The sequence below is a fragment of the Rhopilema esculentum genome, chromosome 10, assembly GCF_057945365.1.
Source record: "Rhopilema esculentum isolate cy_ngs chromosome 10, ASM5794536v1, whole genome shotgun sequence".
Lineage (NCBI taxonomy): Eukaryota > Metazoa > Cnidaria > Scyphozoa > Rhizostomeae > Rhizostomatidae > Rhopilema > Rhopilema esculentum.
Window position 1 is genome coordinate 11,142,281 of NC_142824.1, and position 26,453 is coordinate 11,168,733.

Genomic DNA, 26,453 nt, shown 5'->3' on the forward strand with positions numbered 1-26,453 from the left:
TTGAGGAGACCTCGCGCCCACGCAATTTTCAAATAGGACAAGGCGCGGTGGCATAAGTTCTTAAGTGTGACGTCATAAAAAAATTATTTTAAGAATTTTTAAAGTTTGACCATATAACCTAAAAGAACACCATAAAAGTCTCCAAAATATGCAACATCAGTTAAATGTATCAAAAATCGGATGAGATCTGGTCAATGACAGATTTGAAATTTGCAGATTACACGCTTTTTATAAGGAGCTTAGCTCGAGGCCTGGCCATATAGAACCTTGAAGTCCTAATTTTTGGAATATTTTTGATTGAATTGTAGTGCTAAAATTTCCTTAATATTTTCTTAATTTAACTGCACATTTTGCTAGCCATCACACAAATTTTCTGCTAGCCCGCTCTTGCAAACAGGCCTAACGGCAGCTTCAAATGTTTGGTTTCAATCCTGGTTTCTAGGATCCCTCGCCAAAGGACTTAATTTGCTTGTTAAATTAGGTATCGTCCTTCCATTATATTCGAGCGTTGATGCGCAGGTGGCTAGGTAATACCTTTCTCAAAAAAACAAGGTATTTGCGAAAGCATCATAAGATATTCGCAATGAAAAGGCTTTCACTGAATTTTTAACCGCATGGACAATTCTAATTTCTAATCTCTCTCTTGAATTCTCTTTTCTTCAACAATGCCTAGTGGAAAGCTTGGGAATCTTGATTTTAAGGGTACATATGCCTTCCTCTGGACTCAATTATTGGCATTTATCTAAATCGGTTTTTTATAAGAAAATTTACTTACAGATCAATTCAAAAGCCAAATTTGTCAAGATCAGTCAAGTGTTCTATCACTACTATAATGGGATTTCAACACCGATTAAAAATAACAGTTGCTTAAATCTCTGTCGAAGCTCTAAGTTTAAACATGGGTTTGAGCAGAAAGACTGTTGCTTTAAAAATAGCGTTAGTCAAATCTTAAGCTAATATTTCTCCAGTTAAAAGAAGGCCTATGTGTCGTGGCGAAATATTAACCTATAATTTATATCGTATTGACTTTATCGATTTTGTGTTTTTCTCGGCTCATTCCCTCAAAACGGCAGCTGAGATATATATACCCCTTGAAATGAACTTCTCGACGCAGATATTCCTAACAAAATTCCAGGCAAACCCATAGAATTGCGTCTTCTTTACCCATATAAATATATCAATCATACAGTAGGTCAGAAAGTGGCGCTTTGAAGACAATCATGAGTAATTTGGCAAGCTGTGGTTAGTTACTGGAGGTTGAAGAAGAAGATCGCCAAGAAGCCGGTAAAAGCTTAGTCTTTGCTCCAGAACGACCACAGAAACCCTATCTTCTACCTTAGCTTGAAATTATACATGCTCTTGGTAACACACAAAAATTAATACCGTTGATGTTAACAATTCAAAGATTTCGCTGTGGTTTCACAAATTGATACTTTTTCCTTGCTACTTTTTTTGGTTCACCAGATCAATACTTAAAATGCCTCATATAAAACTTGATAATGGTTCGTCTGATTCATCGATCTGGAATGTTTATACGCACTACCTATCAATCGATAAACTTACCTTGTTGGTCCCTTGCTTAAGGACAACTCGGTCACTGCCCTCGGTGGGGGGGGAGGGGTTATGAAAAATAAGGACCACCGGGGAAGGCTTACAAAATGGCTTGTTAAGTAAGCTTTGTAGTTTTTAAAATAAGTTCTTGGAAGTGCTGAACGAGTTATTGAGGTAGGCATGAGATTGGCCTTTGATAAAGCTAATTAATCAAAACAGATTCCAAATCAAAACAGATTCCTAATTTCGTAGGAGACTTGAAACAAAAATAACAAGCTTTGCTTTTTAACAATATAATGATACGTGACTTAAATTACAAGGAGATCTGGAAAGTATTTAGCTACGCTTAACAATTCTTGTTAATGAAATCGATAAGTCCATATCGGAGGTCTACATTAAAAACTCAGAACTTTCATACCCATACCATGCTCAATGTCTCTGGGCGCCATGAAGATTTTAAAACTAGTATTTTGTCTTGATTTCTACTGAGTAAATATTGGGCTACTTATTCAAATCTTGCGTGGTGAACCCGAACCATTATTTGATGATATTCAAAAATGACGTCACAAAGGATTAGAAGCCTGGGGCTCAGTATATGCGGTGCAGATATATGCGATTCAAGATACCAGTTTCCTACAAAACCGAGCTCTCTACCAATAAAAGGCTATGTATGCTGAAAATATCCCATTACGACAAAAGGGATAAGAAATTTTTTTTATTACCTCAACAACTAAACAACGAGTTTAACAATATGAAAGCCCCTTCCTTCAAAACGCATGAACAAGCTAGATTCACTAGTCACCTTGTAACTATCTATAATATTTTCGGAAATGATGTTGATAAGATAAACTGTGTACTTGATAGTCGCAGAATTAACACTGTCTTCATGGCCATTCGTTGGGCCGTGTCAGTTTTTCATGGACTCCGATTGTCCGTCTCTCTGCCTACACACTTGATGCCGAACCTCGATGCAATAATGATAAGAATGACGATGGGTGTGCGCTCCAGCCAGTCACCATACTGCCTCGTTAACGTAAAAAATACCTTGTCCCTCCAGCAACTAATCGTCAATGACAATCGGTGTCTCAACGTTGCCAACCTTTTTCTGATTCTTCTTGCAAATAATAGAGTCTCTCAGTTCTTGGGAACATTTTATTTGAATAAACGGCTTGCGGGCTATCTTTCTCTGCACTCTGGGCGGCAAAGAGCGTCTTGACTTCCTGTAGTCAAATAGCAGTATGATAAACTAATACCTAAGGAAAAACACTTCAAGCTTCATTTTCAAAGGGAGCTTCTGAACGCTGCACTTTCACTCTCGAAGAAAAACGCTTCACTTTAGCTTTTTAAACTAAAACCAGATAAAAGAAAAAATATAACAGAAAATTATTCAATAGACAAGTCTCCTTAATCTATTCGCTATGCATTAGTCGCACCAATATGCTACTTGAAGTGAGTATTACACACGCAACTGGGTCATCCCTCAACCCTTACAAAATTTTTCACTCTAAGAAGAAGCCCACACCTACAGGAAAGCTACAATGTTTAGAAAAATAGAACAAATAAACAAGGAAAACGTGTGCATGAAAAGATTCATACTTTGCTTCTTTAGTGGACTTGAAAAAGAATTCCTGTGGAGGGTCAACGTAATGTGGATCACCTTCCTTTCCAGTAAATTCAGAAGCATTTCTGGCAGTTGGCCTTTTTTGTGGGGTCATAGTTGAAAAACCACGCCCAACCTTTTGAGGTCCGGGTGCCTTACCCTGGGGTACGTGCTGACGAGCTCCGTTTGTGATTGGCTCCTTTTGGGTCTTGTTGACAGGCTGGTGTATGATACTGTGATGGCTGTTTGGGGTAGGTGTCCCCGAATTCCCATCGTAGTATGGCGAGTTGCTGTTGGAACGATTTGCATCAGCTGCTTGGCTTATTACAGAATGGGTACTGCCCTTTCCGTGCAGTTGGACGTGATGGCTCAAGTTTACTAAAGAAGAATAGAAATCTCATTAGCAAAAGTCATCCACGAAATGGCTCCAATCACAAATACATCTGCCGCATAGAAATAATTTGTAAAGTGAGAGACACAGCGCGTGATACGAAACGGACTGAATTTCTATGGTATTCACTGTTATTGGGGGCAGACAGAAAACTAGCCTCGAGAACTAGCAACTGTGGATAAATATTTGTAAATCCTCTGATTCCACCAAAGGAGAAGTTCCAAATGGAGACTACAATACGGTTAAGGGAGAACTTGACTGCAGTGCTCTGCAGGGCAGTAGGCAAAGAGCTGCTGTGGGAAGAGACGAGTCAAAAGGAACAGGACGGGTAAAAATGGAAATTAAGTTTACTCACAGTTACCTTTGCAACAATTTACATTCAACATTAAGCTTATAACACTACGAAAAACAGCAGTGCTCTTTGATAAAAACATATCTCATCGTGACAGATGCTGGAAGGGACTTAGGGTACCTCAGCAGTTATTTTGCCCAGATATGCTTATGCAATAAACGTGCCAGCAGTCAGTTTTTTAATGGGTACAGCACTAGCTAGGGTAATAATGTACAAAAGGAATATACCTTGACTATGGAAGATCTTTCCACAAACATGGCAATCAAATCCATTTCTGTTGACCGGTGACCCGACGGTATTGTGACGTTTCGAAGACGGTGCTGAATCTAAACAAGTCAAAAGACATATGCGTTACTTCTAACTAAAGTAGTAACTTGCTTCACATTTGCTTAAAAGCTACACCCCTTGCTTCAGGATGGAAAATTGGCACGAAATTAATTTACATTGTTTCCTATCTTTTGAAATCTTCAGTGTTGGAGTAGGTATCAAAGACTTGCTTGTAACTTTACTTGTCAAAGACCTGTAATTTTTGTAATTCAGGTATTAGTGTTTGAATTATTTACGATAAGGGGTTATGTGATTTCATCTCTTTTTGGAATGACTTCAGGAACGAGTAACCAATTCTTGTCACCTTACCAGATTTTGTACCCCTTTTCAACCTTTACAGAAGTAAACGTCACAAGCCTGAATATGGAGACCAAACTTTGGACCAAACAATGCAACTTATAGACACTCCAGTACGGTTGAATTTAAAACTTAAACTGAAGAATAATTTATCTGCTAAATACCATCAATGCCATTCTGCTCAAGGGCAACATCCAACGGTCTTTTATAGCCTGTGGAGACGGGTGAGTTTGTGCGTGGGCTTCTCAAAGTCCTTCCTTTTAAATGGCCTGACATCGACGTCTGCGTTTGACCAAACATACTGACTGACGTCTTCGTGGGCGACATGAGCTTGCGCATGCCTGACGAGCCTGGGTTCGAGTCTTTGGCTTGCTGCATGCTCGAAATAATGTGCGGTCGTTGCACATTAATGCCAGTCGTTTTCTGAATCTTCTTCATAACTTGGATGACGTCGTCTAAGGATTTCCTTTTGAGTGGCTTCTTTTTTTCTGTTTTCTTGTCAAATAGATCTTTGGCGAGTTCAGGCGTAAGAACTTTACCACCTATGAAATAGGGACACTTATAAGACAATTTCGAAGGGCTGATAAAAACGAACGAACGAAAATTTCAATTTAGATTGAAAGTATTAACCAAAAAGGTAAAATATCCAAGGAAAAATATCCAATAATAATTTATATAAAATTATTTTGTAATTTAATTGAAGAAAAACGTTTCACTAAATCAGTACAACTCAATCAGGCATTGACAATCAATTGACGAATCAAAGCAGAGGCATTTCGTAAGTAGAAAAACTGGCTGTTCTTACACTCTGCTCGAACGTCAGCCTGGTTGACGCAATCGGTCGGATTTCTGGCAAAGTGATGCCAGCGAGTATGGCTGCGGCAGATGAACCGGCAAACTTTAGCGAAGTCCGTGCTGGTCATTGCGAAGGGCGTCTTCACCTTCAGCTTCTTCGCTTCGTTAAACATGCTGTGTTGCATTGCAAGATGCCGGCTAAGATGCGCTTTCAAGCTGAAACTCTGAAAAGCAAGCGAGTGATCAGATAAATAATTTTCATGTTTCATTATGTCACAATTATTTAAAGATTCATTGCTAACAATGAGCCATTGCGCTACGCAAGCATCCCATAATGCATTTTTAGACAGTCTGAAATCAATTTACTGCCATTGAAGACAGTTTACTGCCATTGTTTGGTTCGTCGCCACGCTCGCAAAGGCCCATTGTTAGCAATGAGTCTTTAACAAAATAATACGTAACAATAACAATATCTTATCTTTTATTATATTTCATTTAACACGGAAGCCCAATAAACACGAATGGCGGCTTTTCTCGGGGTAGTGCAAAAACCAAGAATAAGAAATACTGGTATAATCAGCTTGAATCATTACTCTGCTGCTTAAATAGAAAAGGACAGACCAATTAAGTATATCTGGAACAGAAAGGGCCGTGGAATAGAAGGGAACTATGCAACTGAGTTCATCTCTGTTTGAGGATACCTTATATCTAAAGCAATATAATGATTCAATCAGATTCTTCATCAACACTTACAAAGGTTTATTTCTAGTTTTTTATTTAACAGTAGCATCTCAAAAGAATTATACTCGGAAGTTCAACAAACAAGGACAAATTGGATTCAACGGCTTTATACTTTTCAAGAATTTTTTTAAATTTCTCTTTTAAGGCAAGTGAAGACACATTGTTTTCGAGCAATGGTATAGCATTTAAAGAGAGCTGGCAACTCTTTACTCACACCAACAATTGGAAGTCATAATTTCCCAAGTTTACACCTCACTAATTCAACAATCATGCCAAACTAGCTAATGACAAAAATGCAAAAAAGGTTTAAATAGACAAAAATCTACATGATCGCAGACTTGTAGAATGAAAAGCCAGAAGGATCAGTGAAAAGCATTACCTTTTCACAACCAGGAAACGTACACTTAAGGCCCTTGTGTGCGGCCATGTGATTTGATAGCCTTTCAGCTCTATTGAACTTCTTGTTGCAAATTCTGCACTTATAAACCGCTTCTGCTAGAGGTGATGGGTTGGTCGACTTTGCTGTCTTTTTAAGTCCGCCATATTTCTTCCAATATAACCAGCATTCTTTGCATAAAAACAGTTTACACTGCGACGTAGATGGTCCCCACGGATACCAAAGGGCCGACTCTTTCCCTAAAGTTGAGAAACACTTTAAAATACGGTATATCATGATCGAAAAATGCTCATATGAGGAAGAATAGTAACATATTGGCCGGTTGGCGTCATTGGAAAAAAATCTTGAATACGGTTTTCGGAACAATTCGCATTCGGAACCATTACCTATAAGCCAAAGGGGGAGTGGATGGCAATAAAACAGAGCTAAAGGTCTGTTTCTTAAGAGCTCACGATCTTGCCAAAGAGCTGAAGCTCCCAGTGACGTCACCAGGTAAATGGTAAATGGTAACGGTAACTGGACATAACACCGAAGCCCTGACAATGGAAAAGGCAAAAGCAAAATTTTCAATTGCAACTGATAACTAAGAAAAGATTACGCACGATTCCAATTCATCGTAGCTAAAGGAAAATTTAAGACTTATTCTAACCTTCCCAGGCCATTTCCAAGTCGGATCAAATGACCATTCACCCTCCCCCCCCCCCCCCTCCTTTCAACCTTAAATCTGGCCTTACTCAACTTGGATTAAACTATTGCATATATTAAACTATTAGAAAACATCTGAAGGCATGTGATATATAAGCCTTGACAAACAAGCATCTTGTCCATAGCAGTTTTCAATTTTGGCATTTCATTGTTACAACTTGGAAGTGGAAGGAAACAATCTTACCAAAACAGCTTTCGCATATGTAATTTGGAGTGACGAAATTTCCGCCAGCTGTTACTTGATATTGACTCGTTGCTTGAACCGCCAACGTGAGATTTACAGCAGTGTTACTGTTGCAAAATAAAAAAAACATCAGGTCAGCTCCGGAATTCGATTCATTCATTCTCTACGCATTAAAAATGAAACACCTGAATAAAAAAGCCGAGGAAAAAGAAAAAAACGTGAACGAACCTGCTGGGAATAAATATTTGGGTGACCTTACTGTCGCCCTCAGCTGCCTTTAGGCGTTTCTGAAGAAAAATAGAATTATGTTTAATGTTAGCATAATGTAGAGAGGAGGGGCTTTGGAATAGCTGTTAATTGGTCAAAAGAATAAACGACGAAAAAAGCATTGTTTCCTTTCGGCTAACATGTCAAAGTCTTTAACAGATAGTTTGTTTTCAAAGTATCAAAATTGCCGTAATATAAATATTAAAAACTTGGCAGGATTCAATAACTAAAATTCAAGTGGCTATTGTCTCTAGAAGTATTTTTTTGCCGCAAAAAGTCTGGAGAAAACAGGGACAATGACCCACGAGAAACGAATAACAAAGATAAGCTACACCCTACACTAAGGCCTGAAATAACATGTTTGACACTAAGGTGTGTCCAGGACTAAAGAGCTGAAAAAACAAAACAACGTTAATATAGAAACAAAAAAGCATTAGAAAAATCATTAAAAACCCTGCTAGGCACTCAACGCTACTTGATCAAATACTCAAAGCTTTTTCATCATTGTAATAAATAGCGAGCAAGTTAACTGTAAATCAGAAGCAACTGAATGACATGTGCCATAAGGGTGTTTACCTGTTGCACGTATTTGTCTGTTGTTTTCCACATGTAATAGTATTCGACAAGGCTCGCCATTTTCTTCCACGGCAGCTAAAACATATTGTGAAAAATTAGAACCGTCTTGTTCTTTAAACAACAATATTGATAGATGTGCCTACGTGCTAAAATGCCTACTTGCTAAAATGTCATGAGCTGTGTTTGAAAATTTGCAGGAGCTTCGTAAATGGCAGTAAATTATAATACTTACATATTCCTGCTGAATATCCGTGAATTCTTTCCCAAACTTTTTCACGGCCTCTTCAAACAGGCTGGACTCTCCTGTAATAAAGAAGAAAACATATACTAATGACAATATGACATAAAACTTAAAATCCTTTGAAAACATTCTCTTTACTTTTAGGTGCCTTTTCTTTACTTTGAAATGAGTATTCCTAGAAATAATGAAGTTCTTTTTGCACTAATTGTAAAATTTGGTGAAACCTATAATGCTAGGATATATTTCCCGAATTTTTGAGAAAAAAAACAATTTTGAATACATAAAATTAAAATATCACTGAAAACACATGCTGTTACCTGAGTTTGAAATCAGAGAAGCAACTAAGAACTGTCTTGTTCTTCGCAGCGCAATAACAAAATAAAAACTTTTGAATCAAAACTTTCCTTGTGACGGCATTGTTTTATTCAATAAAATATTGATTGGTTCAAAACTAAAAGGAATCTAGCAAGCAAGATATCTTTGATAAACACATTAGACTTAATCAGTAGCTCTACCCTAGAGGACAAACGGATTTAAATTATATCTACCGTAGAGGACAAACGGATCTAAATATTGAATCTGCAAATCTAAAGCTCCGATCTACCTACACAATAGCACAAGGGCTTAGCAATGCAGAGATCTCATCAAGCAGTCCCGTTTTCACTATAATTCTCTTAGCTTATATCACCTTGCAGTTGAAGATCTATTTGTCCAAAAATATACTTTTACGACACTCCTTTGTGGATGTGCCTTTCAAGCTGGAAGGGAGGAAGAGGCACGTTCAATTTAAGTAGATTGTGGACATGACATTCATATAACATACCTGAAGACCATTCTTCCATCTCATCTCTACATAAAACGGGACCTTCGTCTGAGACAAAGCCTGATACTGCTTTTCCCATATCATAACCATTCTTGTGAAGAACATTCATAGCATGGAACTAAAAAGGGACATTGAATAATTTGTTAGTTGCCTTTGTAGGAAGTATCAAAAATAACAAACAGATAAACACAGACACAAGGCTCAACAAAATTTTGTCAATGGTAATCTAGACACATTTCACATTTCGAATTATTAAACAAAATATATTTTTCCAAAATCCTAAACCTAATAACTTATATATAAATGATAAAGCCGTGAGAAATGATTTTCTTTATGTGATACCTCTTAAACAGGAGAGTATTTACATATTTTATTAGCAAATATACAGTGAATCGTCTAGGAAACCCTACAAGATAATATCTTGCTTGCCAAAAGCCTTAAATGCGCATAAATTGATCTTTTTAAACATTAAAGACGATTATCACATCAAGTTGTAGGTGTTGCTTCCTAGTTTTGCATCTTTGCTAAATTGTGGTTATTTCTTTACTTACAAATCGCGTGGCTATAAAGGTAATTTTCGATGGGTAGCTGGATAAAAGATTTCCGTTCACCTATAGCTCACTAGAGTTATAATACTCAGAAGATTTCCAGTGTAATAATACATCGTGTTTCCATTTTTCTAGCCATCCTGATGTTTTGTCAATAACCCGTATTCTTGTATTTTCTTAATAAATTTGATTCGAATCAAATTGTAGTAAACGAGATTTATTGAGAATAAATAGTAGCTTTGGCTGCAAGGTTTCCAGCCATTGATTCCAAAATCTTGAAGCTTTGTAACCACGTAAGGTGGCAAGAGAAATAAAACTATAGCATGAATTTTGAGTAGCTCATTTGAGACAAAAATAATTTCAACATCGGCATACCAGAGTGATATCCCTTGATGCTGCCGCGGCACTTAAATGCAAGCTTGGCTCCCTTACTGCACTTCCGCAATCTAATGCACGTGCAAAAGTTCCGATGGACCTGGAGATAAAAAAGGTTATCCCATCTTCAAAACCTTATTTTTATACTTATTATAATTCACTTAATAGTCTACTCAAACGACAAAGGTGAAGTGGGCCTACAGAGCTGTAAAATCCAATTGATAGTAATGCTCTATTTGGTATTCTCAGAAATGAAACTCGGCGATCTTGACACAGAAATTAACCATTAAAGTACAAGACGGTGACTTGTATAAATTAGAGCACTGTTTCGATTTTACGATTTTACTAAAGTGCTCACTTTTATCTTTGCGTGAAAAGACGTGCTTTGTAATTTCAGGAACACAATGATTGCATTAAGACTTAAGAAAATATGATTTATAAAGACAAGACATGCAACCATATCTCAAAGATTTTATTATCAAAATAAGACATCACAACAGTCTAAATCAATGAAACATGACATTAACAACAATTACTGATATGAAGCACTGCTGCTGAAACTCGATGCTGAAAAGCTAAAGAAAATATTGTACCTTGCTAGAACCAAAAAATTGTCAATATTTTTATCATGCAAGCCATTTTCAGGGTTCCAGACCAGCGTCTCTAAATCAGAACAGTCTGTTTTCCTGCCATCATCTTTTGCTGCTGAAAGAAAATTATCATCCTTAAAAACAGATATAAAACATTCGTTAAAAAGCTGTGCTGGCTGTTTCTACGTACATGATTTTCGTCTTTAAGTCAAAACATTAACATTTCTCACGTCTACAAGATTTACTTTTACTGAAGGCAACAAATCCAAAAAAGGCTATGACAAAGTAGCAGCTAATCAAACTAATCAACGAATCACCCGATCAACTTATCACCTTATCGATTAAACAGTAGCTCTAATGAAGCTCTCTATGCCAAGTGAAATATTAGCCGAGCTATTTTTGCATAGTTAGCTACTTTCGCATAGCGATTTTTCTTACTCTGCCCTGCAGATATGTAATCCACGACCCTAACCACTGAGGCATCACTGTATCCGAAAAATAAATTGACCCTTATTGGTGCTTTTAAAAATGTACATCACACAATCTTTATGATGAGTTTTCAAGAAATAAATAAAAGGTATTGTGTTTATAAACACACAATTTTTAGCACAGCTCTATCTAAGCCTTGATAATGGCTTGACCTCTAAAAAGCTTATTACTCACGATCCATCAGTAATTCAGGAACATCGCATTGATATTCATCCCCAATTCCTATCTCTCCTCTATCAGCTAGAAGAGTTTTTTGCTGAGGATCATAAACCAGAAGGTAATAGAACCAGTCCTGTGAATTAGGAAGACAAAAAATTGCTGAGCTATGAAACTATGGATCAAAAACTATGGAAAGCTTATAAACAACTAATCCAAATTTCAAAAAATCATGAAAAACAGTGAACAACAGTGCAAAAGCTCTACATGTTGCCTAATAGCAACAGATGTCAACAAAATAAACTTGTTACCACTGGGAGCAACCAGCAGACTATATAATTAAATTAACTTTAAAAAATTAGACTTGCATTTTGCTATCTTCAACATGTTTTGCAAGTAACAATATTCCTGTATTAAATTGTCTGGAAAAATGTTTCAGAAGCTCTGGCTTTGGCATATCAATATTGTCACTGAAGCTGGGTATTTTCTTTGTTATATAGTGACTTCATTGAAATGGTTATTTAATGACAACATTTCAAGCGATTTCCTTTTGCAACCCTTACCATATAAGTCAACAACAATCAGTACTCAACAACCAATATTAAACATTAGAACTCATCTTTTTTTCTTTTCATTAAAGAAGGAATTAGAGACATGTTATGAAAAAATAAGAACAAAAATAGTGAAGAAATAATGATAATGATGTGATGTTTATTTACCTCCTTTTCGAGGTAATCATACAATTTTTCTATCTCACTGTATAAGGTAACAGAACACTTTCCCCTAAAATTAAATAGAAGGACTGAAGATTACAAAAAGGTTTGCTTTCATATCAATAAAGTTGTGTTTAGTAGACATGTTTATTCTGAGAACTTTTGTCAAATACAAAAGAGATTTGCTTCTCACTTGATTAAACCAACCAAATATAGTATTTTATTTTATCAACCAAGAGTAAAACCTATACAGTGGAACCTCTAGCAGCAGCCACTTTCCAGGACCAATCTCAGTGGATGTTGTTTTAGAGGTGACCGCTATTGGGAAGGTTCTTCATATATTCTTTTTATCAAAACAGCTACTTGAAAGAGGGGTGAGGGGTGATTAAAGCAATTCATACACTTGTTTAACTAACATATATTACAAAGTTATGATCTATGATATCAAGCACTGTCACTGAATAGAATTTAATTGTGGATTGGGACTTGAAAAACTTCTGATGTATCAAGCAAAGGAACAATAAAAAACATGCATGTTTCTACTATTACAGGATATGACATAAGTATCATATAGATAAAATTGAGGTCGAATATTGCCTACATCTAATAGAATTATAACCCACCTAATGGTATTAGCATTGATAATTTCTAGCTGTCTTGACAAAAACACTTCTCTGTGCTTCAGTTGATGCAACTTCTCATCAGTTTGGTCTTCTCCAATATAAATTTCTTCATCTTCTTCAGCTGTAACTGTTAAAAAGGCAAAAACAATATGTAACAAAGGTGTTAAGTTTAGTACTTTAGTAGTTACATACTTTTACTGAATACATTTGTCTTTCATTCCAGATCAGTGCCTACAAGACAACCAAAAATTACCATTTGTTATACTCATTTAATTCTTTCAAACTACTTTTAATTGCAATAATTTAGGCTTGCAAAGATTCAGTGGAGCGGTTCTTCCTTCTGTGGTCAACTGCAATACCAACGCTTAAAGCCCGTATCTATCCTAGTATCTCAGGTGTTTTTCCTCCCACAAAACCAGTACTTTGATGTGAATTAATTATCTTCCAGTTCCAGAAATAACTCAATTGTTCTTTATATCAGTACTGCTATTTTTAAATTCAAGCTTTGATGTCCCAGATAGAATTCCAGAATAATTTTTTTGATATTTATATATATCAGCATTCGATTTAAAAATGTTTGGATTTCTAAACTGCATCTTTCTGAAGCAGAAACCAGTGTTTATACTGTTAGCCAGTGTTTAAATTAGACACAATTTTTCTACCTTGATACACATTTGAACTTTGGGAATGGATATACGTACTTGCATGCTTATCAGCCTGACTAACAAGAGCATTTGAAAGATCCCTTCTTCTGTAGAAACATGAGACTTTTGCTTCCACCTGTCCATTTGCAGTCTACCAAGAAAAATTCTCAAATATTCATTCTGTGCTTTATAAGGTATTATCTAAACACAATTAACTTTAAACTAAAAGCTAGAAGATTTCAATTGCTTCTGAATGACTGATTTTCTTTCAGTATGAACTTTTTAAAACATTTTTCTTGTAGCCTAACTTTCCAAGAATTTGAACATCTCCCGGAAGAAGTGAAAATGCAATCAATAAAAATAACATCATCATTCAGTTTTTTATGTTAGCTTCAGCAATGCTTTCTCTCTGAAACTACATCTCAATTCTAGACTGCATTTTGATTTTCTTTTATGCACAACTTGGCAAAAAATGAAGTACACAAACAAACTAATTAACAGTTATTTTTAAGTAGAAAAAGCAAATTGTTCATCTAAAAAATGAATAAAAAAATGAATCCATTGCTACATTGAAAATTATAAAAATATCACCTTTGTAAGTTCTTCAATCCTTCTTATTTGATATGGATGACTTGGCTGGGTTTCCACATAAACATAATCTAAAAATCAAGTAAGAAATTTAAAAAGATATAGCTCTAGCTGCTTTGCTTGACAAAAAACCAGATGATATTAAACAGAAAATGGAGATCTAGCAGGGATGGTAATAACAATTTTACAAATACCCTGCATCTTACAAATACCTTCTAACAAAATTATATACTAGCCACAAAAATATCCCAGCTGGAAAACAGGGAATCTCAGTATGAAAATAAGATGTGCTCTCATAATGCACAAACAATGATAACAACTCATCAGAATTGGCTATTAGGACACAAAAATTATATTATCCCTTGAAAGCATCTTTCAAATTTTTTAAACTTTTCTAAAATTTTAGGCCATGACAATATCTGTAAACTGTTTTGAAGAATAAAGAAAGGGGAAATTTTCCTTAAACAAATGGTTTCTTAAAACCAAATGTAAAAATTGCTGCAGAACAAGCCTGCTTGAAGTTTCAATTTAACAACTAGAAAGAAAAAATTTGCTGTGCACATGTTGAGAATTTGTTTATCCCATACCCTTAGTGTTTTGTTATCTTAAAGGTACACTGTCATGATGATGCTCACTAGTCTACAAGGTCTTCAAGTAGACCTATTCCATTGTTTTGGTAGACCAATAAACAGCACAACAATGTGTCTTTAAGTAAATTGTTTTTGCAGTAAGAGAAAACATGAACAAAGTGATATGACCAAAATAAAAGGACACAGTCATCAATACTCAACCACTGAGCAACCTAGTCATTTTTTAACACCCAGGACCACTTATACACAATGTCCTCTCTCGCACACAATTTCTCTCACTATAATTTCTCAAATCCTTTTATACACTTGCTAAAACATTTCTTGCAATGATACCATTTGCTTAACATGATCAGAAAAAATTACTTCGTTGGAACTCTAAATAGGACAAAAACATATTTCTGTTTTTGAAAAAATGTCATCTTTGAAAAATGTGATGCAAATCATACACCTCTGGCAACAAATGCCTGCAAGAAAAGTCCTGAAAATTTTCAAAATGATTCAAAAGTTTAATTTTAGTACATAAAGACTATGACCTTGTTCAATTTTACAATTATTTGTTCATGAAATGTCATTCAATAAAGAGTGCATTTTTCTCACTTGAAGAAAAACATCAGGTTTGTCTTAGAAAATATTCAATAATTTTGCACATTTAAATTGTATGTACATTTAATGCAAAAAAAAATCAGAGGAAAAATTTTGAAAGATTTCTAACAAAATATTTTCCATAGCATTGTAAAGTTGCTTGTCTTTTTCAGGAAAATTTCGCAATGCTATTTTTTGCATTTGAAGCAACCTCTCATTACTATGTAGAGAACTCCATCCCTGCAATTCTTTCATTAAAACCTTCTCTGATCACAGGCTTTACGAAATTAAACCAATTAACAGTTTCAAGGTTTTCAAGATTCTGAGAATATCAAAACGACAAATCAATGGAATTCAAGGGGAGTGATTTTTCATTATCTAAGGTTGCAGGGGAAGTGTGGAGGTGAGCATGAACTATTGTTTGCCTCAAAAGCCTTCACCTAGTAGAAGCAAATTATTAATCATGCTGTGGTCTAAAAACGGCTGAAATATATATATACATCAATAGAAGCAGTGCTTTAAATATCAAAGTAAACAAAGCCTTAACATACACTAAAATTTCAGGCAGTCAATAAGCACTACAAAAATTAAAAAAAAATATTGAAGTTGCTGGCATTTGAAAAACTTCAGCAAAATTTTTCTACTTTTTGAAAGAGATATCTCTACATACAGATCAACCATCCTTAGGAAGTTTTTTAATATATAGATAAAATTTTATAATTCAAAGCAAAAACAGGCTGGTCACATAAAACTGAAAGGAATTAAATAGGAAGTTTTTTAAAATACTCTGCAAAAAGCAAATCTTTCAAGTAGCAAGCTCGAACAACTAAGAGTTTAAGTGCTTAAATTAGATTTATAACTGAAGATATATTTTCTTTTTACAAGTTTCTATGTATCAACATTTTCTAGCCCTGTTTCTCAAAATTTTCAAAGGAACTGGCTTTTAATGGCTTCAAAAAAAACTGATTGTTAGGGTTCTTAAGGGAAATAAAAAGGTGAAACACTGATATTAGATTAGAAAAAACCGTGACCATATGTTCATATAGTTAATAAACAATACCAAGATTTACTGTTGCATGTTTTAGTTTCTGAGAGAAAAGCTAAGAAAATTCTGTTTTAGACAGGGAAATTGTCCTTTGTATGCATGAACTTTAGATTGAAACAGAAGTTATCCATATGCATACAGCAAAGTTTCCAGTCTGGGTTATAAGTCATGTTGCTTTCAACATTTCATAACTTTATTACTTTGCAAAAGATGTTTGTCTGCATCATTTGATATCATCAGACTTTTCAACAGTAAATTAAAAAAAATGAAATCCATGGTGAGTTTTTCAAGTGCCAGTGATTTTTGAAACAAAAGAAAAATCATAGAAAATGAAAGTAATAATAGAAAGATAAAATATTCATTTCCATATTTATGGTTGATTTCATCCTAGATCTCAACAAGTAACAGGATTTGGGTAGTCAGAATAATGACTATTAATGAAATATTATTTCCCAATTGGCACAAATACTTTTGTGACCCACGAGGGCATTATTCCAGGAACGATATTAACATTGCTTGAGGAAATTTTCTTTTGATTGCTAGAATGAAAAGAGCAGAACTATGAACGAACAGAATGTATATCATGATTGATTTGCTACCCAAGGTTGCATCACAGATAGCAGATGGCCTAGTGGTGAACCAAACACGGACGGCGGTGAAAGGCGACGCACTTTAGTTCAGGTCAAGCAGATGAAGGTTTTACAGATTGTCTAATGATCATTTAATAACGGGTGAATACCAATTTTAGAAGTGGGGTATAGATAGTACCGCGTTTGTAGTCAGTTCAGTCAATAACTTTTAAAGTTAAAATCCGGACGGACATTGTCTACTCGAAACCGACATTCGACAACAAAGGCGGCCAAACCGCCTAGCCTAGGCCTACGGCGGAATGCATCGAAGCGGGTATGTGAAACTGAACATGGAACCCTACTGTACAATTAACAACACAAGTAAGCGCATGAAATGCACCTTAGTTAAGACTTCAAAACAAATCTATGTGTAATATACTATGGAGACATCTACTACAAAGAAATCGTGGCCGTGGCGAACATAATCTTGCCAACTGGCGGCATCGAGACAAAGGCTCCGCCGTACATCTGAACGGCAAAATAAAAACGCTCTTACCTCCAACGCGATAAATGTTAGACGCAGGAAGCATCTTGGACACCGGAGCCGAAGACTCATACCCAGCTTTGTACCTTGACATTTCTTACCGGCCGATGACGACTATTATTTGTAGACTGTTCTTGCCATTTACCCTTGGCGTTCCTCCGTCACACAATGAAGGCTGCAATTATTTACATCAATCAAATTTGCGGTCATGCAGTCTATACCTACGTCATCAACCCCCCTCGAAGCTGGTTAAAAATTGAACCATAGTAAATATTGCAATTGCTACTCTTGGCTGCACACATGACACGTTTTTTACGGTTGTAGAGAGTTTGCCAGTTGGTCAACTGTCTGTCTCGTTGATCTGATATCGCTTTTTAGGAGAGGAAGGTGAACATATTTTCTTCAAGACAAATTCTATTCAAAGCAAATATCATATAGGTATCAAATGTTCAGTTATTGTTCCGAAACGAAGTAATAATGAAAGTTTTCTAGCTGAAGACGTGAAATGAATAAGAAGCTGGGTTAGCTAGAAATGTTTCAAAAACGTTGCAAAATCTGTCTCAAGGAGTTATCAAACATATTGCAACATCATAAGGATACTTCAACCATTTCAATTGATTTTTTCAAATAGTTTGCCTGAGAAGTATTTGTATCATAAACGATATATAAAAGAAAAGCTATATGTTCTAGTATCAGGTAAGATCAGGTTTTGATGACATTGTAGAAGAATATATTAAGGACAGCATTTCCTATAAAGACATTCCTATATAAGGAGTAGTCGCCTTCTCTATGAAGAATCCATTTGCTTAAAGATTTATTCGCTTATGAAGTCATCAAATAATTCCAATATCTTTATTCTTCTTCAAATCAAAGTATGATGTAATGCCTATTATAACACCTCCTTGTAACGGACACATCTAGACAACGGACAAACAATATCGTCCCAAGATTTCTTTACAACCAAAGTCTCGTAGAAGTAACCTAGAAACAACGGATACCTTCGTATAACTGACATAAGCTCTGATCACACAGGTGTTTGCTACAATGATTTTCTACTGTTCAAGCAGATGGTGTGGACGCCGAATCCTTTCGATAAGCAACTGAACAAATTCAGTCATTGCAATACAATTCACCATATTTGCTATAAATCATAAATAGAGAAAAGGCAGTTCCATTTATCTATCAATGTTGGAGTAAAAAATAAAATAAAAAATATATTGCTTTTCAATCATGACATCATCTTTTACCAGATATCAAAATTTGTGATATCTATTATTTACCAACATGAAAAAGCAGTAGCACGGAGGGTAGAAATGCTGAATGAACATGCTACAAGTTATAAATTCCCTGCCTAAAATGATATTTCAATCTGCAGACTTTTTTCTTTGTGAATAAAATAGGTAACCTAAGATGTACAATTTGATAAAAAACGCTTTTTGAAAACAAGAGTTTCTTAACCTTGAGAAATTCTATAGGACTGTTTGTGTTTGATGTAAAAGAAACTCAAAGTAATTGATTTTGAAAACGTAGAATTTCGAGAACTTTTCAGGGCAGAAAAAACGCGTCTTTTGAGCAAAATTGGATAGAAATTGGTACATATGCGCTTTTGGTGTATCTAATAAAACGGCTCTAGATGCAAAATTACATTTCCAGATTTCCCTTTGATTCGTAGGGACATTTACATGTTGAATGCTGGCTGCAGAGAATATCTACATCACCTTGCCGTAAAATCACAAGAGAAAAGTTTGCTATGCATCCCAATCAGAAGCGTTAATAGCTAGAATTTTGCCCAGAAAAATTGTTTTCAATATCGCAAGGCCAATTCTGTCAAGAATTCCTTCGATTTGCAAGGCCTTCAACACAATGATATGTTAGCAGTTATAAGAAGAAGGGGACCATAATTGAAGAAATTGGCGTGCAGAAGCCACCAATCTTTAAAATACGGACATGTTCAATGTGCTCTCTAGTTGTAATGGTCATTCACTGACAACAGTTAGAATCAACAACCATCTTCTCTCGATAGAAGTTTATCATGAACTATCCATATCCTTGTAAACTCAGAGACCATGTTTAGCCCCTAGCAATCAGACAAAATTTATTGAATTTCAGGTTCATTCGGTCAATTTTATCTCTGCGAGGCAACAATTTTCGGGTAAGACCCATACACAGCCCTCCTAAACGTTTAACCTCCGCTACGCCAACGAAATTGTTATAAATTAAACTGGTCTAGTCTTGTCGATTGTAAATTTGTTTTAAGTATAGATCAAGGTAAGCTAGTGATGAAAAGAGTAGATCGTAGTGATGACGACGGTCTTGGGTTCGAGTCCCTAATTTTCACCAAATTTTCACTTAGAGTGAAGAGAGTCACCAGCTCTCTGTAATACCTTCAGAAGCAAGGGAGCAACAAATACAAAAAAGAAGGGTGTAAATAGCTGATGAAAAGTATTCGGGGAAACTTGTATCCTAGTAAAAAATTGTCTTTCTTATTGCCAAAAGCTTGGAAACTTCAATTTCAAAATTTCCTGGAGCTTCCAAAACGAGGTCATCATAAAAGATAGTTTATTAGAACGAGGTTTTTATATTTTCGATCAAAAAGTCAAGATCACCAAAAATCAGCAATGGAGCAACAGTTCGTGCACGGGAAAAATAGGAAGTTGGAAAGAGGGAAAGGAGGACTGCGCATGGTAGCTATAGATGAAGAATCAAAATCTCCATTTGAGATAGAAGAACCGAAGTGGCTGGATGACTCTCAGGTTCAAATAATGTAGAATCTGTTTCTTCATTCATGACTGATTATGCACTATACCCACCCGTATTCATGACTGATTATGCACTACCCACTCGTACCCTCATATTGAAACATGACTGTTCAGTGATTTGATAAGCAACTTTGGTCCTTGCAAACTGAAAACGTTCTACATGATTTTTGATAGGCATCCAGATTCTTAAGGACACCATTTGATCTGATATTGAATGTACATTTTAGTACTGCGCGAAGTTTTATTTGGTTTTCCTAAAGTACTTTGAAAGAATTTAGGAAGATAAATATATTTTTGTAAAGACAGGCTGGTAGTCGTTTTCCACTTTGAATTTCAGCTTTGCTTTCAGCCAATGATACCAAAAATCTCCCAGCTAAGTGCATCCCAACTGGAGTTTCTCCTGCTGCATAGCATCAGTGTACACTGCTAGTGTCAAATTTTTGTGTGTGTTTATTTCTGTGTCAAATTCATAGTAATTTAGAGTATTTTGAGTTGTCAAACAATCCAAGTTATCCATGGCCTCACCATAAATCCTCTGTTGATTGTATGTATGTATGGGATTTTTTTAAACCTTTAACCTAAAAGGTAGGTCTAGGCAACACTGGTTTGCACCTGGTTTATAAAGAAAAACTTTTAATATTTACATACCTATACACATTCATACTTCATTTGTTTTACAGTCTGTGCTAATAGAGCAGGTTAAATCTGATTGGACCTGCACAGTACCATCAAGAAGGGAAAGGTAGCCAGGGTAAATTCCCAGGGCCCTGGTCTTAAGAAGGGCCTGCAAAAAGTTTTACCCTTTTATAATAGCGATTTTTTTAATATATGCCACTTTTCTACAATTGATGCAGCTTAATTGTAAGCTCCTTGGAAACATGACCAATCTTTTCATCTAGGGTTGAAAAAACGGATTTTGCATTTTCTTCTGACATTAACTTTGTTCTGATTATAGTTCCCCCTAAATATAGTCCCCCTAGATGTAAGCCCAAAAAACGATCTTTGGACCAATGTAAGCCCTAGGCCTATATTCAGAATTTTACGGTAGAGAGGCTGTTTATTAGTAATTTGGCAAATAAAGTTTATTTACTTAAAACTGTTTTGTTTTTACTGTTCATTAATGTTCCCAATGCTTGATTTTTTAGCATCCTTTCTGTATGAGATGCAAAAAAATGTTCTCCTTTACACTAAGAAGGGTAAGTAAAATTTACTGTACATGAGAAAACTGCCAAATCATGGTTTTTTGTTTGCTATTTAGCAATAGTTTCACTGATTTGTCACACATATTGAAGGTAGGTTTTGCATAAGAAAGAAACATGATGACGTTTAAGGCTAGATTGTGGATTATTAGCAATGTTTTGAAAAATAAGAATCTTCCATTTATTTAAGAGTTTCTTCTTCAATTTATTATGGACTTTCTTTTCTTAAAACATGGTTGCATTCTTAACATATTTCTGACGTGTTTATTTTACCTCTTTACCTATTTACCTAAGAGAATTACTTCTAAGACAGAAAACAATTTGCCCCTGGTCTGAGTTTGACTTGATACTAACGTATTCAACTCTTTTTAGCATCATTGTAGAAGATGTGGAAGAGTATTTTGCTCTGCCTGTTGTAAGAACAAGATCAGTTTGCCACGCATTTCATATGTTGATCCAGAAAGAGTTTGTATGGAATGTTTGCCAGTTGCAAAGGATGAAAACATCTTCTTCGCAAAGGATCTCAAGGTTTTAATTGAGGGTATGGTGATGAAGTTAAGCTCTTTCTTGTAGTAGTAGCTTCTTAATACTAAAATCAATTAATATAATATGATGTTGATATTCTATGTTACTAAAATGAGTATAGTGGTCAAACATTAAATAATTTCTGTGAACAAGTTAAATAATTAGAAGTATATTTTTGTTCTGATCCACTTTAAGGTATTGATAAAGCATATCTTTTTCAATTTAGTCATGGTACTTCTTTTCAGGTGCATCATTTGTTTTGAATGACAGCTCTGTGATCTGTGAATGCAAACTGCATGAAAAATCTCACAGGTGACTAATGAATCTCGAGTGCATACCTAATTCAATGCTTTTCAAGAAAATGCTTTCTTTTTCTTCTTTGTGAAGATAGCCGCATTGTCTTTACTGAAGGCAAAATGTTTCAAATCAAACCTTCATAAAGGCACACTCAGCAGCAGTGAAATTCCATTTAAAAACATTACAAGCAGTGACCTAGGGGGGAGAGGCAAGAGGGGGCTGATGCCCCCTAATGGCAAAAAAGGTTTTTATTGGCGTTCAAAAGGGTGTGGGCCGAATAATTTTCACTCTGTAAAGCTAGGTCATGCCATTTGGCTCTTTCTTTTAACTGAATGTAAAAATGCTTTTTCATAATGAAAACTCTTTTTGTCTTTCACCAGACAGACAACATTCAATAATCTTAAAGATTGGTATTTAGAAGTCCTCAACTTTCTATCTTCCCCAAGAAATCACAACAAAACTTAGGGTTTCTTTTATCACCTTGGAGGTTTTCCACACAACTTTTCACTTGAGCCATTTTTGGCAATTAAATGGCAAAATAGCTTATTTATTTATTATTGCAGCAAACTTCTTTTCAAATGTTTGGAGAATAAAGACACCATGGCTCAGGACTCAGTGCAACTCAAGAACATCACATCGATTGAAAACATTACAGAAACAGTGGAAGGTGAGTTTTCATCACTATCAGTTGTCAATTGGTTTATCACAATGGCTGCTGAGCGATCGACCCAATAGAGGTTATGAAATCTCTGTAACAGGACTCATTTTCTTGTATCCACTTTATCAAAACTTCCTCTTCCATAGGGCATTGTCTTTATTTACTTCCTGCTCTTGATTTTAACCTTGCATACACTTTTCTTAAGTATTCTCAAAGATCAAATAATGACTTAAAACTGAATATACCTAATAACAAGTTTGTGGCAGTCAGAAAGACAAAACATCTCTGTTTTCAAATTGACCACTCTTGAGTTAAAATAAAAAATCAAGGCAGAGTCTCTAGGGCTATCGGTTTTTTAAAACAGGCCAAGTTTTTTCCACTGAATGAAAATCTCAAGCTCTCTACAAAGTAATTTTAGAGTCCTACTTTTGATACTGTTTGCTGGGGTAGCACTTGGTTAAACTTGAAATATAATTTTGGAATAAACTTAATGCCTTGCTGCTAGGACAACAGTGGATAGTAGCTTTAATGCCACAGTAAATTAACAAAGTAAATTTGCTACTGGCAGAGTTATAGCTGGTCAATCAAAGAGAATGACGAATTGGATTGCTTTACAGTATCTTATGTGACCTCTGCAGGGTCATCAAGAGGGGGGAAAAGGGGGCAAATTGCCCCAGAGCCTTGAGGTCTATGGGGCCTTATTAAGTAATGAATTCCATTTAAAAATGGAACCAATTAAAAGAAACAAAATTATTCCTGAAACTTTTAAAACTTTTAGTAAAACTTTTAAAAAGAATTAATGAATTTAAGCTAATCTAAAGGATGTGGTTGTGAAAACTTTCGCTGGTAGGGTGTCTTATCTTTCTGTTTGCCACAGGGCCATGAAAACCTTTGCCACAGCCTTGGCCCTTTGCCAGAAGTTTGCAATGCTCATCTAACAGCCTTCGTCATTAAGCAATTATCCTGTAAAAAAGATCACTAGGTTGACTTGATTTAAAAGTGTGAAAAGTGATATTAGTATTCAAAGTAAATTTTTATTTACTATATTTTGGTTGTTATGAATCATTGTTTTTATAGAAGGACCACTATAGAAGGATTATCTTGCACAAATTTCCCAACTTTTATTTATGGTGAAGCCTGCTTGCAAGCTAATAAGTTATATGACAAATTCCAAATAAAGGCTTGTGTTATTTACAATATATTGTTTTCTTTGTTAATAAACATCTTAGAATTTGTAATGCTTCTAAATTAATTTTAAAAGATCTCTCTTAAATATTTCATAGAAATGATATCTATTTGATTTTTTCTTAAGGAAGTGAAAAAGTCTGTGGGAAGGTTTTGAAGATAAAAGAGCAGAGTGAAACAGAACTGCTTAAATTGAGGGTCCAAGAGGGAGACAAAGTTCAACAAAAATCAGCTGAATTTCTTCATGCAATCCAAAAGGTGATGGCATTCTTTTTAGCTCATTTTTCTCCATATTAAAATCTCTACACATTCTCTGTTCTCCCATTTTCAAGTCTATCCCGTTTTCGGGGAAATTTTTTATACACCTGTTATAAAACACCATTTTTGAAAACATTTTCTGCAGCTAAAGAAGTTTACCACGTATCTGTCGTATCTACTGAATTGCGACATCCCCCCCCCCCCCCAAGAGTTATGTATCGGTACTTTACTCGGCAGATTCGGTATTTTGGTACTCACTCGGTAAATTTGGAGGTGGCGTTAATTAAAAAATCGCTGATAGTCGATGGTATACACTCTTTTTTTTATAAGAACCAGTAAATTTAAGTTCAGGCTGACTGTTCTTAATTTTTTCGAAAATCTGAGGCTGGATTGTTCTTAATTTGTTCTTAAATTAAAAGGGTGTAAGCAGTGCTATTGCTAGCTTTTTCGCTCTAAGGGGGTGTTCAGGCCTCATTTGCCAACAAAGTGAGTGAGACAGCCTTAATTTGCTGACAAAATTGAATATTCACCGAAAAAGCACCCACGCATCGCTTAAAATCCTCGATTTTGAGAAAAAACGTTGTTCAAAATTGCATTTTGCAGAAGCTCAGCCTCAGCTTATTCTTAATTTGTTCTTAACTTTTGACCAGTTTTGAGGCTCGTGTTCTTATAAAATTGTTCTTATAAAAAAAGAGTGTATTTGATTTTTTTCATTTACATTTGATCCTCTTCGCTCAACTATTAATTGGGAAACTGAAACCAGTGAGCACCAACGCCATATTACAATGTTTCAGTGCTGGGTGCGCGAATGAGGAGAATGATTACCAGAAAATCGTTTTTCAAAGGAAAGCCTATCCCAATATCCTTTTTAGGACTGGCTATGCCTGTCTGTGTCTATTTACTATTTCATCGCTATGTTCCCGAACAAAACAATAATGGTATTGCTTTAGACTGCTATTATTAAGATATAATTCAGAATGGTACTTTAAGATTTCAGAGAGACGGAGAGTTTAAAAAACTTCAAAATAATTGAAAAATTTTACGTTTTTATTTACACTAACAGTGGGAAAACTGTTTAAGAATCTCAAAGTCAATAGTAAACGGGGGAGAAGGTCCCTTTATTTTTGATATCAGAGTATGCCATTTTAAATCACCTGAAACTTGACACCCCCTAAGAAATATTTCCAGCACCACCCCTGATTTGCTAGCGACAAAAATATACTTTCTCATGAAATCAAATGATTTGAAACAGTTTTTTGGTAAATCTTCTAAAAACAATTACTTCGGCCATGTCATAATAGGTAAAGCAAGCAGTTGATACAACGGGGAAATGTGACGCCATCTTATCAAAACAATAGGCTTGCCCCTCCCCCAATATTTGAGCAAGTGCCCGTCCCTGAAATATTGTAATGCTACAAGAAAGTATTACAGACATAAAGACGAAATTTCAGCAGTGATATATATTTTTTCTTCTTTTTTAGGCTATGGAGTTACTTTTTGATGTTCAGTAATCCACACCGGCTGGTTATAAATCATAGATTTCACAAATCCTGTTTAGACTAAGTTTTGATTTGATTATAATTTCATAAGACTAAGTTTTGCTTTGAGATAATTTATAATAGATTTTGATTATTTTTGTGAAGCAAAACATTTTCTATTTTTTCCTTCTTATCACAAAGTTACGCAAATAAAAATTTATGTATATTATACTTTTGTACATAACAACAACAAATTTTGTTCAAAATGTCACTTTTTGAGATAAATCGTTTTTCAGTTGGGGTATAACAGTTGTTTTCTATTCAAAAAATAATATTATAAGAATAACCTTCTGAAAGTATCCACCCAATTTACTTTTAGTTTTGATGGCCTCCGTTTATTACTTGTAAATATTTTCAGCAACATTATATACACTGCTTTTTCATCAATGTTGTTGCTGAAATAAATTTAGAAATAAATATGCTCGAAATTGATTTTTCCATGGCTAAATTTTCAGTTGAACATTTATCTTTACTATACTTTACTGATTTTTTTGGATGCTTTCCTATCAGATTTTGCCAGACCCCATCCCTGCTCAAAGTCTATTACAAGCCTATTAGAATAGGAAAAACCAATCCATCCACACCTTCACGGTAATTGTCACCACACCACGCATTGTCAATCATAAAGTGTCACATAAATGAGCCTCATACTTTAAATTATAACAAAAAGGGGGGTTAACACAAGGAAAAACTTTATTACTAAGTCAGTTCTTTTTTCATATAGAATCAAA

General features: G+C 35.2%; 2 protein-coding genes across 8 annotated transcripts; one reads left to right on the top strand and one right to left on the bottom strand.

Annotated features, from left to right (window-relative positions):
- Positions 1 to 1,828: 1,828 nt before the first annotated feature.
- Positions 1,829 to 17,494, bottom strand: LOC135688300 (metastasis-associated protein MTA3). 7 transcript variants are annotated; one of them, XM_065205135.2, is made up of 19 exons: positions 17,316 to 17,494; positions 13,977 to 14,044; positions 13,443 to 13,536; positions 12,742 to 12,868; positions 12,125 to 12,188; positions 11,424 to 11,541; positions 10,764 to 10,875; positions 10,171 to 10,270; positions 9,248 to 9,365; positions 8,416 to 8,486; positions 8,184 to 8,258; positions 7,569 to 7,627; positions 7,341 to 7,447; positions 6,434 to 6,690; positions 5,324 to 5,537; positions 4,683 to 5,060; positions 4,122 to 4,220; positions 3,311 to 3,529; positions 1,829 to 2,771 (listed from the first exon to the last, which is right to left on the bottom strand). In XM_065205135.2, exons 1-19 carry the CDS (start codon positions 17,395 to 17,397, stop codon positions 2,728 to 2,730), a joined length of 2,406 nt encoding a protein of 801 aa, XP_065061207.1. In that variant the 5' UTR covers positions 17,398 to 17,494; the 3' UTR covers positions 1,829 to 2,727. The 7 variants fall into 7 exon arrangements, with proteins under 7 accessions (XP_065061207.1, XP_065061199.1, XP_065061172.1 ...); XM_065205127.2 differs by having other exon boundaries at positions 1,829 to 2,804; XM_065205100.2 differs by having other exon boundaries at positions 3,148 to 3,529; positions 10,764 to 10,872; positions 17,316 to 17,493.
- A 2,370-nt stretch (positions 17,495 to 19,864) lies between these two features.
- On the top strand, positions 19,865 to 26,318 carry LOC135693219 (zinc finger FYVE domain-containing protein 21). Its single transcript, XM_065211634.2, has 7 exons — positions 19,865 to 20,056; positions 21,208 to 21,258; positions 21,634 to 21,802; positions 22,032 to 22,098; positions 22,647 to 22,750; positions 24,054 to 24,184; positions 25,666 to 26,318. Exons 1-7 carry the CDS (start codon positions 19,922 to 19,924, stop codon positions 25,693 to 25,695), a joined length of 687 nt encoding a protein of 228 aa, XP_065067706.2. The 5' UTR covers positions 19,865 to 19,921; the 3' UTR covers positions 25,696 to 26,318.
- The last annotated feature ends 135 nt before the right edge of the window (positions 26,319 to 26,453 follow it).

What these genes read in the sequence shown, in the direction of transcription:
- LOC135693219 (XM_065211634.2), top strand. Translation starts at nt 19,922, where the DNA reads ATGGAGCAACAGTTCGTGCACGGGAAAAATAGGAAGTTGGAAAGAGGG. An exon ending in TCTCAAGGTTTTAATTGAGG is followed by an intron (nt 21,803 to 22,031) that starts GTATGGTGATGA and finishes ACTTCTTTTCAG; the next exon opens with GTGCATCATTTGTTTTGAAT. An exon ending in TTCTTCATGCAATCCAAAAG is followed by an intron (nt 24,185 to 25,665) that starts GTGATGGCATTC and finishes CTTCTTTTTTAG; the next exon opens with GCTATGGAGTTACTTTTTGA.
- LOC135688300 (XM_065205091.2), bottom strand. Translation starts at nt 17,397, where the DNA reads ATGTCAAGGTACAAAGCTGGGTATGAGTCTTCGGCTCCGGTGTCCAAG. An exon ending in TCAGGCTGATAAGCATGCAA is followed by an intron (nt 12,869 to 13,442) that starts GTACGTATATCC and finishes CCTTTTTAACAG; the next exon opens with TTACAGCTGAAGAAGATGAA. An exon ending in ATGATTACCTCGAAAAGGAG is followed by an intron (nt 11,542 to 12,124) that starts GTAAATAAACAT and finishes CCTAATTCACAG; the next exon opens with GACTGGTTCTATTACCTTCT.